At 44.9% G+C, this 15,321-nt stretch overlaps 1 protein-coding gene across 1 annotated transcript in view; it reads right to left on the bottom strand.

Moving 5' to 3' along the window:
• Positions 1-15,321, bottom strand: part of GATB (glutamyl-tRNA amidotransferase subunit B) — a 69,487-nt gene that overhangs the window by 41,490 nt on the left and 12,676 nt on the right. The window contains exon 3 of the mRNA XM_037058409.1: positions 1,428-1,541. Within this exon, the coding sequence (XP_036914304.1) occupies positions 1,428-1,541 (114 nt within the window). The remainder of the gene's footprint in view (positions 1-1,427; positions 1,542-15,321) is intronic.

Raw genomic sequence — 15,321 nt, 5'->3', positions numbered from 1 at the left:
CAACAGGATTTGAACTTAGATGGTCTGGCTTCAGAATCAGTAATCCTAGATAGGAGGCCAGCGTTTCCCAAACTTTAGCTGCTTCAGAATCACCTGGCACACTGGTCAAAACGTCTGGGGTGGTGCTTGAGAATTTCTGACAAATTCCTAGGAGAAACTGATGCTAGCGGCCCAGGGACCCAGGCTGTGAGGTGAGGACCACTGTTTTAGGCCAACTCATCCTCTGTGCGAAAACAGGAAGTCTCGATTCATAAAAATTAAACTCTGGGTAGGGCTGCCAAATAAAATACAGGATGCTCGGGTTCAATTCAAATTTGAATAATTTGAATAAGTTGTTTATTCAGATAAATGACAAATACTTTTTCAGTGTAAGTATGTCCAATGTAATATTTGGCAACACTAACTCTGAATTATCTGAGCTACTGGGCCAGAAAGAATTGAAAGACGCAGATACTCAAAACATCTCAGTTTAGTAACTCATCACTAAATCTCCCACCTTAACCAAACTGGTTATTACTCTTAAAAAATGTGAAACACTTGGGTTCATTCTCTCCACCCTAGGAAAGAGTAGAATGTTCTAAGTGCTGGGAGCCAGAGGGTAAGCGCAGCAGCAATTGGAGAGTTCGGGTTCTTGTTTTTTTCTTATTTAAATTTCCTCCTGCTCTCACTCACTGAGAAACAGCTCACCTGTCTCCAGTTCAAGAAGAACAGGAAGCAGTATCATCACAGCTGTTTTTCTCAATCTGAAGAAGGGCCACACTGAGTGTCAGAGGCTCTGATCAAGTAAAACATCATTTGGGGAAACCCAGCCAACATTACAGTTTTGGTTCTGTTCAACATTATAAAACATTGCCTCTAGTTCCCAGTGGCTTCTCTGAAAGAAACGCTTTCTAATCAATATCGTTTGGGTTTACTGCTCAGCCGATTACGGCTGTTAGTCCAGACATCTGGTTCATGTTTCTGCTTACTATTGTCCACTTACTTGCTCCTTGTGAGATGACAGAAATGCCTCCAAAGGTGACAGTCCTATTACTGGGAACTTCAACTTAAAAGAGCGAAGCCCTCACTGCGTCTCCAGAGCTACAGCATTTACCATTGCATCAGCCCCAGAGTTAGCTTTTGTCCTAACAGGCAATTAGTGCCAAACACCACGGCTGGGCTGAGCCTGGGAACAGCGGCTTCTACTCCCCGTTCAATTATGAGCCAGCCGCCAGAAGCATGAGGCTAAGCAAGGAGTCGGCAATCAGGACAATTGCATCCAATCTAGTAAACATCGGGGCTCCTGTCTTCATCCGGGCTGGGCAGCACTTCCCACTGAGGGGGACAGAGCTCTGACGGAAAACATGAGAGGCTCGGCCCTCCTCCCTGGCTCCAGGAACCGACAGCTCCTGCGAACTTGCAGAGGACAGGCCACAAAGCATACTTACAGGGAGGTCTGCGTAGAAGTAGTGCTTCCTGTCAAACAAGGACTTCTTGTTTATGCGGCAGTTCAGGGCCAGGCCTGTCATCACTGCTGCCTCTACACACCTCCTGTTGAGAACCTATGGAAACACGACATACGGCTCCTCTCAGATCCACAGTCTGAACAAACGCTTCTTCCACAAACCAACGCCCCCCGAATATTCAATTTGGCCCTTCAGCAGGCATTATCGCTGGTTCTCTGTGTGGGCAGCTCCCGTTTGCAAGCTGCCTCTGTCTGGAACAGGGAAAACTTTATATATGGAAGAGAAGGCATGTGGTGGTGGGTCCCACTGGGCAGATAATGAACTGCTACCTCGGGGATCCTTCCCCCAATACCTGGCATCAAAGTTAACAGGGAGGGTCCCAGAAAAGCTCAGCAGAGTGGCCTCCACATGGAATCAATGTAATCTCATTCCCTCTGCCAGCAGAACAAGGGGCTGGTCAGAGTGAATGAAAGGCACTGATTCCTGCGGGGAGGATCCACGCAGCGGCTCCCCAAACCACCTCCTGGAAAACAGTGTGACAGAGAGAGAATGAACTCCCAGAAACTCCAGGGCCACAGTCATCTCAAGGACTGGGAAACGTGCACACATTTCCTAGCCCTTGCCTCCTCGTCTCCAGCACATGCCCAGCCAGCTCTCTGAAGGTGGAGTCTCAGCGTCTGGCACCCTGACTTTCCTTGCGCGGCTGGTCCCTCCAGGGGCTCTGGGAGCTCAGGAGTCCCCACTTGCAGGAGTGGGTGGCTACAAAATGGCTAGCAACTTCCCAGCATTTAAGAACGTTGGAGGAGGGAGAGTTGAAATAAGACAGACAACTTGACACGAGCAGAAGGAGTGGCATTAAGTTCTGGAGTCAGGTCCAAATCCCACTTACGCTTTGTGTATATATAGCTGTGCGACTAGAAGCTGAGTTTTCTCATCTCTGAAAGAGGGATTTAACCTCTAGCTTGTGGAGTGGATACAGTAACAGTCAGAACATACATTCTACAGTAGGAATTCAATAAATAGTTCATTTTCCCCACTGTACTTTGGGGAAAATTTTGAGGCACTGTGTGTGCTGATGAAACATTTCTATTTTTATTAGAATATTTATCATGTGCTTTAGCATATTTAGTGTGCTATTATGTATACATAGCTTCCCAGCTCAACATTTTCATGTCCAGCATTGTATTTCAGCATCATGGCAACCCTGTAAAGGAGGAACTTAGATTATTCCAGTATTTCAGAAAAAGAAAATCTGAGATCCAGAGATACTAGGAGGCTCGTCCAGATCACAGAGCTGGCAAACGGTGAAGCTAGCTCTCAAGTCCGCCTGTGCCCTGGCCGAGAGGGTGCCGAGCGGAGCCCCCCGAGGTGTGGGGCCTGGCTCTCTGGGCTGGGATGATGAGCGAGGCGCGCCCACACAGGCATGACTTGGTGGTCAGACACAGATTTGAAAACAAGTCTGCACAACAACATGCAAGAGGCATCTCTATTTACTGCAACGTACAGCCCCTCAAAGAAAATCCAAACCGCCTGTGTCCCTCCTGGTAACAACAGGAGTGCCCTTTTTTCTGGGAGCCCGGCTACAAAAGGGAGCCAGCCAGCCCTCTCACAGCCTCCGTTTGGGGCTCTTCATTCCGGGCCGAGTCACACTGTCAGCTCTGTAGTGATAATGGTTTTCATGAAAAGTGTAGGGAACAGGATGCTCTCCTTATTGATGTTTCCACTTGCTGCTCGGCACTTTACTGGGCAGTTGTTACTGTAATACAAATATAGCTGGTGCACACTGCCGCTGAGTCCATACCCCGTGCTTTGGGCCAAGGCACACGAGGCTGGGAAGCTGGTGTCCCTGCCCCGGGCCCCACTCTTTGTGGGCTGGGCCCCAGCCTGGGCTTGCAGCGAACTGCTGACCTGCTGCTAGTCTGCACTGGTGCTTGTGTTTTCACTCCCGCTTTTTAAACCACAGCTTTCTCTCTCATCTCTGTCCAATCTGCCCCTTTGGGGCCAGCCTGCTTCCTCCTAGGAAAGAGGAAACCCCAGGTTTGTTTTGCTTGCTTACTTCTAAGCGTGCACTGCTAACAAACTTGGTCTGCAGGCAGGCACTGCGAGGGAGAAGAGCTGGGTGATCACACACTCTCACTGCGCCTACGTGCAAAGGAGTACACAGGCATGTGATAAACCATGCATTTCCAAAGAATAGGAATGCAGTAAAACACACAAACATTACAGTGATAATGAATATTTTTTAATCTGCTTTTGATGATTTAGAAGGCTTGAAGTACCTCAGGGTCAGAATTACAAGCATCAATCATCACCACACCACAGTCGCACTGAGGGACTAGTAAATATGGAGTACCAGTTAAAAGAATGCCAAGAAGGAAAGAATTTATTATGATCTCAGTCAAGCTGCTCATGACAGATGGAGGTCTAGGTCAGCACGTTCTGAGTAGAGGATGCAGAATTGGGAAATTCAACTTAGGCTGTCTTTATTCTAAAACATTTCTTAAATGTCTAAAAAGCGCTAGGCTTCAAGGATACAGAAGTAAAGAGGACTGTTATCACTGGCCTTATTAAATCTGCAGTGGGGACACGAACCTGCCAGCATCTCCAACATCCTTCTCAAGTTCATCTTCCATACTGGATGGTCCTGCTACAAATGCCAGTCTTACAGCATTCCATTGCCTTAAATCCCTCAGCAGCCCCCAATGCCCACATGATCAAGGCCAAGCTCTTACAAGATCCAGCTCCTGCCTGCACCCTCGATTTCACCTCCTATCCCCCCACCCCAAACACATATGGTCCATCCAGTGCCCCTGTACGAACCCTGCTGACCTGCTGACTCTCCCTCGTCCTAGTCCACACAAAATCCACTGAGATGTCCCTGAATCTGTGAAACTTTCTTTACTATTCTTCCCAAGTACTGCTCGGGCCTTCTACACGCTTCCATTTGTGTTCTCATCTGTGCATTGAACTTGCTTACATATACTTCCATGACAGGAAGTTTCATAAGGATAGAATTGTCTGTTCATCCTTGTTTCCCTAGAGCCTAATACAGAACCAAAAAATAGTGGTGCTCCATTAATACGTGTTAAAAACTCAAATGAGGAGTGAGGTGACAGATATCAAACAAGGGTTTCAGACAGGCAGCGTTCCCTGAATTTCCTCTAAGGTAGTACCTGCCACCTGCTGGCCTCACACTTGTTTCTGAGAGTGCCCTGAAGTGACAACCAATCATGTGACTAAAGAGGTAACTTGAACACTGGAAAGACTAACTTGTCCTGAAGAAAGCATGGTCCAGGATTTTCTCTGCAACCAACATGGCCTGACTACAAAGGACCTCGGGCTGGCCACCCAGCTTTCACGTGCAAGGAGAGCAGTGACCCTTGCAACTCACGTAGCACATCTTTCTCAGCTGAGCCTTACGAGCTGCACTTTGGCTTTGGGAAGAAGTATTTATCATGCATTGTACTGTGTTCACTGGTGTGTTATGCACATCGCATACGTTTGCCATTTAATCCTCAAAACAATCCTAGAGCAAACATTATTATGATCCTCATCTTACAGATAATGATGGGAATCACAGAGATTAAGTCATTTGGTCAAGGGGACACTTACATAATAAGAGGCAGAGCTAGGAAGTGAGACCCCAGAACCCGGGCTCTCAGCTGCGACACTCCATCTCGAATCTCCAAGGAATGAAGAATGCTGGCGTTCGTTTTCAATACTACCAACACCCGGCCACAACTCCGGAGCATCGACTCAAACCAAACCTTACTGCAGAAAGCTTCAAGGTAGATATTGTTTCTGACATTTTCTTCTTGCCTATTTCTATCTCTGTAGGCTTGTTTTCAGTGTGGCTGCCTCTCATGCACCCCCTACTGGTGACCTGGCCCGCAGCCCAGGCATGTGCCCTGACTGGGAATCAAACCGGTGACCCTTTCTTTGGTCATAGGCCCATGTACAATCCACTGAGCCACACCTGCCAGGGCTATAGGCTGGTTTTGAGACATCGAGCTTCTAGAAGGCAAACACTGTTCTTTTAATTTTGTAAAACTCTCAGTACCCAGTCTCTGCCATGTGGAGGTTTGATAATAAACAGACCTACAGGTTTTCTCCATCAGCAGGGGATGTTTTATTGACAGATGTCTAAAACCCCTAGGCACAAACACCCACGAAATGATCTATCAAATAAGAGTCTGATTCTTTTATTAGGTCAGAAGATGGGGAAGGTATGTTAGGCAGAGGCAGGAGATAAGACAGTCAATAAATTTTGTGACTGGTGGAGAGAGACTGGGAAGACCATGGCCAGGAAAAGGATAGGGGGTGAGGGATAGTGACTGGTTTTTCAAAAGAATCATTTGTAGCCCAGGCTGGTGTAGCTCAGTGGATTGAGTGCGGGCCTACGAACCAGAGGATCGCGGTTTGATTCCCAGTCAGGGCACGTGCCTGGGTTGTAGTCCAGTTCCCTGCAGGCCAACTCCCAGCGGGGGACACACGAAAGGCAACCATACATTGGTGTTTCTCTCCCTCTCTCCTTCCCCTCTAAGGATAAATAAATAATTAAAAAAAATAAAAAGAATCATTCGTTTGTAAAACATGAGTAGTGCTGCAACCATAAATTCTTCGAAACCTAAAATATGTCCAGAGCACAAGGCAGCAAAAACATGTAAGACACCTCCCAAGGCCCTTTGTGACCCCAATTTAAGAAACAGTCTTCTAGTTTTAACACTTATTTAGCCTAACCAAACATCCTGATGTCTGAGTACAATGGCCCATCATTTAAATGACAACTCCCAACATATCCCTCACCCCCCACAAAACCCACCATGTTCTACACACTGAATTTTCCTAGCATATCTGATTTTCTCCTCTTCCCAAATCCCCTTGTAATTTCAGGCCTCCTTCCAACATCAGCCCTCCAGCCAAGACTTCTGCACTAACTACGTGGCTTGGATTCTCTGCCTCCACTCTTAACCCTCTAATCCCTCCTCCGTACTAAAGAGTGACCTTTCTAAAAGATAAATCTGTTCACGTAATTCCCCTGCTTAAAACCCTCCTCAGGGTTCAGCACAGGAGGATAAAGTCCATGTGCTTCGTGGGGTCCTCACTACCCATAGCGAGTTAGCCCCACGACCTCCCCAGCTCCCTCCCTCTCCGGTGTCCCTAACCCAGCAGACTCCCATGCAACCACACGGGTGATGTGCTTCTGTCCAAACTGCTGCTTCTGTTGGCAGCACCTCTATAGCCAGACCCCAGCCACTACAGCCAGACCCTGGCAAGGCTCCTGGACGTCCCCCCACCACCCTTGTCCAGTCCCTCGCAGCCCCCAGCACTCCACTGAGGCACTCTCTCCCCACTGGACTGAGCTCCCTGGGGGGAGGGGCAGTCAGGTCTTCCTATCTCACTCCTCTCTGCTCTGTTTTCTGTAGGCAATACCCAGTTCATTATACTTTAACTGATGAATAATGTAACATTCCCTTTCTCAATATCCATAAGCTATAAGTAAAAGCAAAATTGTTCCATAAAATACATGTGTCAGGAAAAAGAAACCACCCTGAGTATGGAACACACAGCACATTTAATGCAGAGACTTCACACAGGTGATGGAAGAGCTGAGAGAGGTCAGGGGGCAGGAGGAGGAGACAGGAGATTCTCAACAGCAGGAAGCCACCCCCGGCCAGGGCTGGAAGGCAGGGCACAGAGAGGCAGCGCTACTAGAGCCAGGGCATGAGGCAGCCAGAGGATGCTGGCAACAGGGAGGGTCTGTCTCCCAGCAGCTGGAGCCCTGGACAAGACCCATCTACCACCAGAGATGTTGTCGGAAGAGGAGCAGGTAGGAGAAATACCCTGTAGCGTCTCTCCTCCCACCTCCAGTCCTTCATCAGAGTCGGCTGTGGGCCCACCAGTCAGGTGACTGCAGCACTAGGAACTGCAGCCTTCGGGGAGCGCCCCTTACCCTCCCACGTGATACTCAGAGAGCAGGGCAACCGTGAGGTGTGGACATGAGGACGTGCAGACCACAACCACACAGCAAATACACACGTCTTTATATCCACTTCAGTGACTTTCCTTTGATAGTTAATCAATAAATTGGTGTCCCTCTCAAGTCTGTCCAATCAACATAAAATTGAACATTTTGTGGATTCCTTTTGCATATGCTGGGAGCCAAGAATAATAAATGCTACTAATTTACAAGGAACGTGAGTGATAACTTGGGTTGGACTTAAGTCTAAGTCTACATTAACTATTAGGAAAGAGTTTGCAAAGCAAATTAACAGCATGAAGAAGAATGCACATTGTACTTAAGTCAACAGAATATTCCCTAGGATTTCAGCATATTGATGTCAAGTTCTACTCATTACAAATGAATCTGTTCACTAAAGTCTGGCTCTGGAACCTATACTAGGAAACATTTTGTGATGTACTTTAAAGGAATAAAACTGCATGTCTTTCAAAATAGTTCGTAATTCACTCCATTCCTCTCCCCTTCCTACTTTACCTTCAACTGGTGAGCTCATGATGCTGGGATACCCAGAGTCAGTCCAACTGCTGCCAGTGCCTCCTTGAAAAACCGCGGGGATGTTACAAGATGCACCTGTGCTCCCCGAACATCCAGCTGGCAATTCCTCTGGAGCACTGACACGAGGAACGGGAGTGGGAATGTCTGGGGTGGGGGGTGGGGCATGGAGACAACTGCACTCCAACAACATTAAAAAACGTGGGGGTAAAAAGCCTTTTGAAATTAATAACAAAACAGAGATTTTGCAAGAAAAAAAGATTATACGGTGATGTTTCACAAAAAGCCCAAAAGGCAATTATTCTGTGAAACTAATGCTATATGTGACAAATCTGATGACTGAGATAAAGCATGGGAAACGCTGTAATTTATGAAGAGAAAGTAGTTAAGATTTATTAAGTAAAAACAAGGCAGTAAAATGGGCCTTTATGTTACTGCTAACCATAAATGTGTCAAAGCATGAACTCACTCTGATTCCTATTCAAAGCAAAAGTTGCCACACAGATAAATTTTCATTATGATAGAGAAAATTGTTCCCCTATTTTCTACCTGCTACATACATCCCTTCTCACCATTGAGCCCTGTATCATCGACCAAAACAAATATAAACACTCTTGAGCTATGATAATTAAGCTTGCTAAAAGTGGTCAGTTCAGATAATTTTTAAAGTGAAATTTTACTACCAAAAGTTACTAGTTTTATGCAGATATTAAATATTTATATAGATATACCTACATAAATATGTATGTTCTTCATGCCTAAACATGGGCATTGCCTAAGGAAAAGGAAAAAGGAATGCTACATTTTCTCTTTGGTTTAAACCCCTCTTTTGGAATGGAGGAAAAAACCCAAATATCCACTTCACATGAAATATTCCTGTTCAAAAGGAGCGTGGTCTGTTGCTCTCAGCCTCCTTGAGCTCCAGTGTTCCTCTCTATCCCCAGGCTGGCCAGGATCAAGGGCAAGGATATTTTCTTGGTCCAAAGTGTCGGAGGTCCATTCTTCTCACTCTCCCGGGATTTCACTCTCCTGCCTCTGGCTGCCTGGTGGGGAGGGCAGCCTAGACCAGCTTCAGGCAATCTCTGTTGCTTTTCCACAGAACACCGGAATACTAAGATTTGACGTTCACCTCTGCGCTTGCAGGGAAAAGGAAACGCCCTTGGCCTAGGCAGCTCTAGGCCTGTCTCTGTCCTAGGCATTTAAAACAGTTCTCATATGACATGGGTTGGACTTCACTTTGGGGTTGGAGGCCAACAGCCCAAGGAACAGCGTTCCTGTGTGGGGCCTCACATTTGGCCAGTTAGCCAAGTTAGCTCCGAAGGGTTGAGAGCTGTTTGCAACCAGTACAAAACAAGAGCGGGTGTGCAGGTTAACTGGTCTCTAGTCCTTCCCACAACATTCATTCCCAGCAGTTACTAATTTGGCATTATTCACTGTCAATTAACCTGATATCCAAGAAGTCCTTCACTGACTGACAAACAGAGGGCAGGGAGACAAAACCGACTCAGAAAGACCCGAGCGGAAATCTCGTTTCTACTACTCACTAGCTGTGTGACTTGCACAACTTACCAAACCTCTCTGGGCCTCAGCTTCCGTATCTGTTAGGTAAAAAATAGTAATTAAGTAAAATCACTCAACAGATGGCAGACATTTAGTAAATACTAGTTTCAGAATGGAAGTGTTGTTAAATGCAAAATGCCCAACTCAATCCAATCTTTATAAGCAAGCTGTTCTAGAAGGTGAAGGAGTCTAATTCCAAAAGGGCCAAACAGCTCCACTGACCTGTTGGTCTGGATTTACAATCCAATGTAAGGCACGACAGATGCCGAAATTATGTACCATGTCAACATAATATTTTGCCCATAAAGGATAACCTACACTTTTTGTGGTAATTAGTGTGTTATCTCCAGTGGAATAGAGATATTTCTTAACTCAGGAAGCCTATATTACTGCATTTTCTGTTTTACGGCGAGGAAAAATTTTCCTGGATAACATTGTATGCTTGCCTACAGCTGAGAAGAGCTCCCATTCTCCAGTGAAAGAAACTGCCTTCTAACAGGGTGACAGGTATCAGCCAGTTAACTGAGGCAGGTTTCAGTCCCACCTCACTGGTGCCCACCACACATCTATGGCTTCTTGTCTTCTAAGACAGCAGCTGCCTTTGAAATACAAAGAGAGTCTATGGAGAAGAGATGTACGAAGGCATCGAGCAGACATGGAAATTAAGTTTTTAGAAAAATCACTGTTCTTTTGAATGTTTTTTGAATGGGGCCAGGATCTTTAACACAGAAAAATCCCCTCTCCTTTAACTCTGAATATTTTTCTTTCTCTTGTTTACTGCTTTCAAGAAAAGTGTATTCATATTACCAAGGCCAAACTACGCAAATCCACTCATTTTGGATTGCCCCCATACTTAAACTGCCAAGTCTCTTCTAACGTACCCTAAAATTCACTCAGAAGGCTTTACACCTGCAGAGAGAGGTTCGAGGGAATGATAAACTATTTCATATTACTGAAACCTCGAGAGTAATCAGTGATAGTGATAAGAAACATTAATTTCATGAGTGAAAAGCTCTAATGATCCCAATGAAATCTGCTTTCATCTTTATATAAAAGATCAGCATTAAGTTGAAAGATCTGACTTTTGCTGAGATATGAAGCAAGTGGCTTGAACCAAAAGAACTCTTCAGAAATGTTGGCTAGGTGCTCTTTACTGCTATGGATAGAGAATTTGGTAGAACAAGGCCTGTGAATGTCAAAAGCAAGTCCCCAGAGACACCTGACATTCTATCAAAGTGCTCTACTTATGTTCATCAGTCTCAGGAATACGCTGAAGACAGCCTTTGAAAGAGTCTATCAGGACATAAATATTTCGAAAGCATAACCTATCTCGAATTTCACACAACTAATAAGAATACATCCCTTAAGAAGCTTAATGGCAAGCCACAAAATCATGGAGGTTAAAAAGAAAAAAGAGAATTGTATACCTTATACCTATATAATTTTAGTAATCAATGTAACCACAATAAATTCAATAAATAAAATAAAAGCCCAAATTTAAGTCTCCAACCATTAAACATCTGTATTTACAACTAAAGTCTATTTCACAGACCTAAACTTTCCTTTTGTTAAGAATAAAACTACCAACAAATTGCCCGCCCCCAAAACCTGCCAAACCAGATTGTCATAATGCAAAATCCTGTAGTTCCTTAATTTGTTTCCTTCAAGAGTAGATAAGATTAAAAAACTGGGCTGAACTTTTAAAAATTGTCAATGCCACGAAAAAAAAAGGACAGTGAGAGGGAAAAAGAAAGAGGANCTGCAGGTTTTGGGGAGGGGAGGGGAGGGGAGGGGAGGGGAGGGGGGAAAAGAAGCGGAAAACGAGACTAAAGCACCATGACAACTGAATAGGATGAATGACCTTAGACTGGACCCTGGACTGGGAGAAGGAAATAAAGACTGACACGGAGATGACCGTGCAAACCTGAGCATGAACTGGGTCTTAGATAACAGTACTGTGTGCACCTTAGCTCTCTGGCAAGGGTGATAGTTATACAGTGGTCATACAAGAGAACCTTCTGTTCCTAGGAGAGAGACGCTGAAGTACTTAGGGATGAAGTGCCTTGAGTGTGCAACTGCCTCTGAAATGGCTCATCCAAAGGAAAAAATATTCCAGGAGCAGGATGTATATTCACTGTACTGTTCTTTGGGTTTTTCTGTAAGTTTGAATTTTTTTAGATAAAAAGTGTGGGGAAGGGAGAAAGCTGGAGATAATTCTCTCCTGAAAGGATGGTGAGGTGTTACAAGCCTTGAGGCGGTAAGAGCCTAGAGGACGTGGGAGCTCCAGGTGTTAGCTCCGACGTGGCACAGGCGGGCCCGCAGCTTTCATTCACCGTTGCTGAAAATCAGTTCTAGAAAAGAAAACACTGTATATACACAATCCCCATCTGAACTGAACTAAGGTGCAACCCTCTCAGTAAGAGTGAGAAATCCATTAGGGAAGTCTCTACTAATATCTATCTGTACCTAGATATCTACATGCATCTATCTATCTATCTATCTATCGACACATACACACACATCTCCTGCACACAGACAATACATATAGATAATCAAGAATATGAAAGGAAGATTTGCTCTTTTAACTGGTAGAAAAATAATTTTCCTCAATATTATCCTTTCTACTTGAAAATACTTTTATCTTCCCCCACAACTGTCTATGTACCTTCTTTTCTGTTAATGCTTCCATTCTGCTGCCTCACCCTACATATGTAAATGCAATTTCTCAATTTGTGCTTCTCTGAAAGACTTCTACGACTGAGAACTTCACGTCACTGCTCCTCATGCTGTTGTGACAGGTGCCATTTGGAGTGACTTCAGGTGAGTGTTACACAAGTAACACTATTGGCCACCAAGAACTGGAAACGGTGAAGAATATGACTATCATAATAATAGTAAACAACATGTGTCACTGAGAGTTTATGGGGTGCTTTCATATACATTTAACTTCTTTGCAGAGATGTAACAATGGAAGAGAACAAGCAAGAAGACAGGTAAGATCTTGCTTGCTTGCTTGCTGTGATAAGAAAACAAAGGTTAGGAGTGATTACAGGCCTCTTGAACATTTACAACCAGCCATAAAGGAAAAATTCCCTGTTGTTTTGTCAGAAATGAACAATTAGCACACACTGCAGAAGGAAATGCAGTCTGGTGCTTTATGCTAACAACGCAACCAGGCAATTCTCGCTTTTTTAAACTGAGCCCTGACCTCCCTGTGTTCTTGGGCAAGTCAATAAGGCCCTCAGTTTCTTCTATCAATTGGGGTCGGAGCCCCGGACCTTGCTCACTCTGGTAGCCTATGAGTGGGTAAACATCACCGAAAATTCAAGACACTGTTGATAATCACAGATTGCTGCCTGTCTACACCTCCTCAGAAAGAGGCAGAGCATGACAAAGGCCCCTGATTAATTATACTTCTTGCTTTTAGACTTGTGAAAGGACATGCACGCACCAACTGTTGGAATACAATACTTTTAAAGACTCCTGGGTTCTCACTTATACTCCCTGCCCCAACTCCAGGCCTTATAATAAGGATGCAACCAGTGGTGGAAGGCTGGGGAACACGAAGGCTCACTAGCAAGAACCCTCTGCCCCGAGTAACAGAATGTGCTTTGGAGGGGCCCAGCCTGACTACACAAACTATGCCAACATCACCAAGCCTACGCTTGTCATTTCTGGGATGCCAATGGCAAAATGACTTCCTAACTTTGCCAAGATTTTAAAAAGAGCTAAGGAAAAAAATCTCCCAAGATGCTGCAGTGGGAAGAAAAGCCAACTCCTTCCCCCATTCTAAATATGAAGCTGAAAATACATAAAAAATGACCAAGTAAAAAAGGCCTATACCAATGGCCTCAGAGGACAAGTATATGAGGTCTGTTGAAAAGGTACCCAGTCATGTACTATGGAAAACAGAGATATTTATTGAAGAAGATACAAGAAACACTGTACATGGGTCAAACATGCCTCAAAGTAGGCACTTTGGGACCTCACACAGTTCTCCCAATTGCCATCAGCTGCCCTGTCGCATTTTTCTGAATCTCATCTATGGTCTGAAATCTCTTCCCTTTCAAAGGTGATTTTACTTTTGGGAAAAGCCAGAAGTCGCAGGGCCCCAAATCTGGACTGTAGGGGGGACTGAGCCACCTGGGTGATTTGTTGTTTTGCAAAAAAAACCAAACAAAAACAAAAACAAAAAAACTGCATAAGACATGATGCATGAGTGGCAGTATTTTCGGGATGAAGCTGCCAACCACCAGCTGCCCATAGCTGCAGCCTTCTGAATCACCCAAATAGTTTCTGCTGAGGAACACTCAAGCTTAATGCAAAATCTGGTGCTGATTCCTTGCTCTACTCACTCATTCATTTTGAATGCAATGGCCACACAGTACACACGCTTATTCAACGACATCTACCACCCACACTGAGAAGTACAGTGAAGTCATCATTGTTCACACATACACATTCCAGTCCACTCTTCTTGGCTGCCAGGTTATGTCGATGTCACACAAACTGTTCTCATTACATTAACAGTGGCTGGACTTTTTCCACACAGACCTTGTATATTTGTGGTGTGCAGAAAGAATTCCACAGAAGCCACTCAAAAAGAGACTATCTCACCTCTACTCCCAGACACAATGCAGACACAATAAAATTGGTTTATGCATTTGAGGGCACACCAGGGCATCCTTCATTCTCCTGCCCCCACATTTCCATGTGGCTGGATTTTGCTCTGGACTTCACACTGTTTTGTCCCTCACAGAAGAGCAACTTTTCTGACCAGTGACTTTGGGAAAAGGGACTGAGCACTCAGTCCCGTCTGACTGAGCATTTTTACTGATGCTATGGCCTCTAGCATAAATCACCAAAACAAACCTTCCGTGAGTGCTTTCTCATCAGCATGCCCGCAGACATGGCATATTCTGGTCTACGCTGGCTATATAATAAGGTTTCTCCAAGTGCAAGGCCTACAGCTTAGGGTAGCTGAATTCAACTCGGAGAGAGAGACAGTACTAGAAGCCATTTGCTATAACCAGTTGCATTTTTCTAATCAAGCTATTATCAGTAATAAAGCCGATAGGTTTTGACTCAAGAGGGGAAGAGAGTATTATTTTTTACTGAATCCCTAAAATCACACAGTATCATCCTGGAAACTCTTTTCTAGGATGGCACTCATAAACCAAACCTAGAAACCTCCACCATCACCAACGACCCCACAAAGCAGAGGAAAACCAAGAGGACCAGCTGCCAGGGCCAGCGCGCATTTCCTGGGAGGGAAGAGCTTTCACAGGTCTGCTGCGGTTTTTTCAGTTCTGAAACTGTCCGTGGAAGAAAAATGAACGGTACCCAGCTGCATGATTTCAGGCTGCATTTTTATTATGGGCATCTAGTATAAATCACCTGAACAAAGACTGTATGAGCTGCCTGAATGTCACAGATGAAAACAGTGTCACAAAATACTGTTAGGCAATTTTTTTAAACTGCTATGTACTTATACCAACAAAAGACCCCCCAAGCTTTCATCCCCCCAGGCATCTGGTTCCATGTTTATATTTTATTTTCTATGCATTCCCACCTCACTTTCTAGCATTACAGACTTCGGAGAGCAGCAGTGTACCACATTACCACATTATTTTAAAGAGTTAAAGAGTTCTAGGCAGAGCACCATCTCGTTTAACAAGGGCTTGTTGTTGCACTCAATCTCTCATCCAAGTGCATATTTTGAGGGGAAAACAAACCTGCGTGGGGGGGCATGGAACTGTGAGAAAAGCCCTTTCCAAACACAACACTGAAGGATTCTGGCTC

This window comes from Sturnira hondurensis, unplaced genomic scaffold (assembly GCF_014824575.4).
Source record: "Sturnira hondurensis isolate 20B ecotype Veracruz unplaced genomic scaffold, ASM1482457v3 Scaffold0010128, whole genome shotgun sequence".
NCBI classification, from domain to species: Eukaryota; Metazoa; Chordata; class Mammalia; order Chiroptera; family Phyllostomidae; genus Sturnira; species Sturnira hondurensis.
This window is presented reverse-complemented; position numbering and strand designations above follow the sequence as displayed.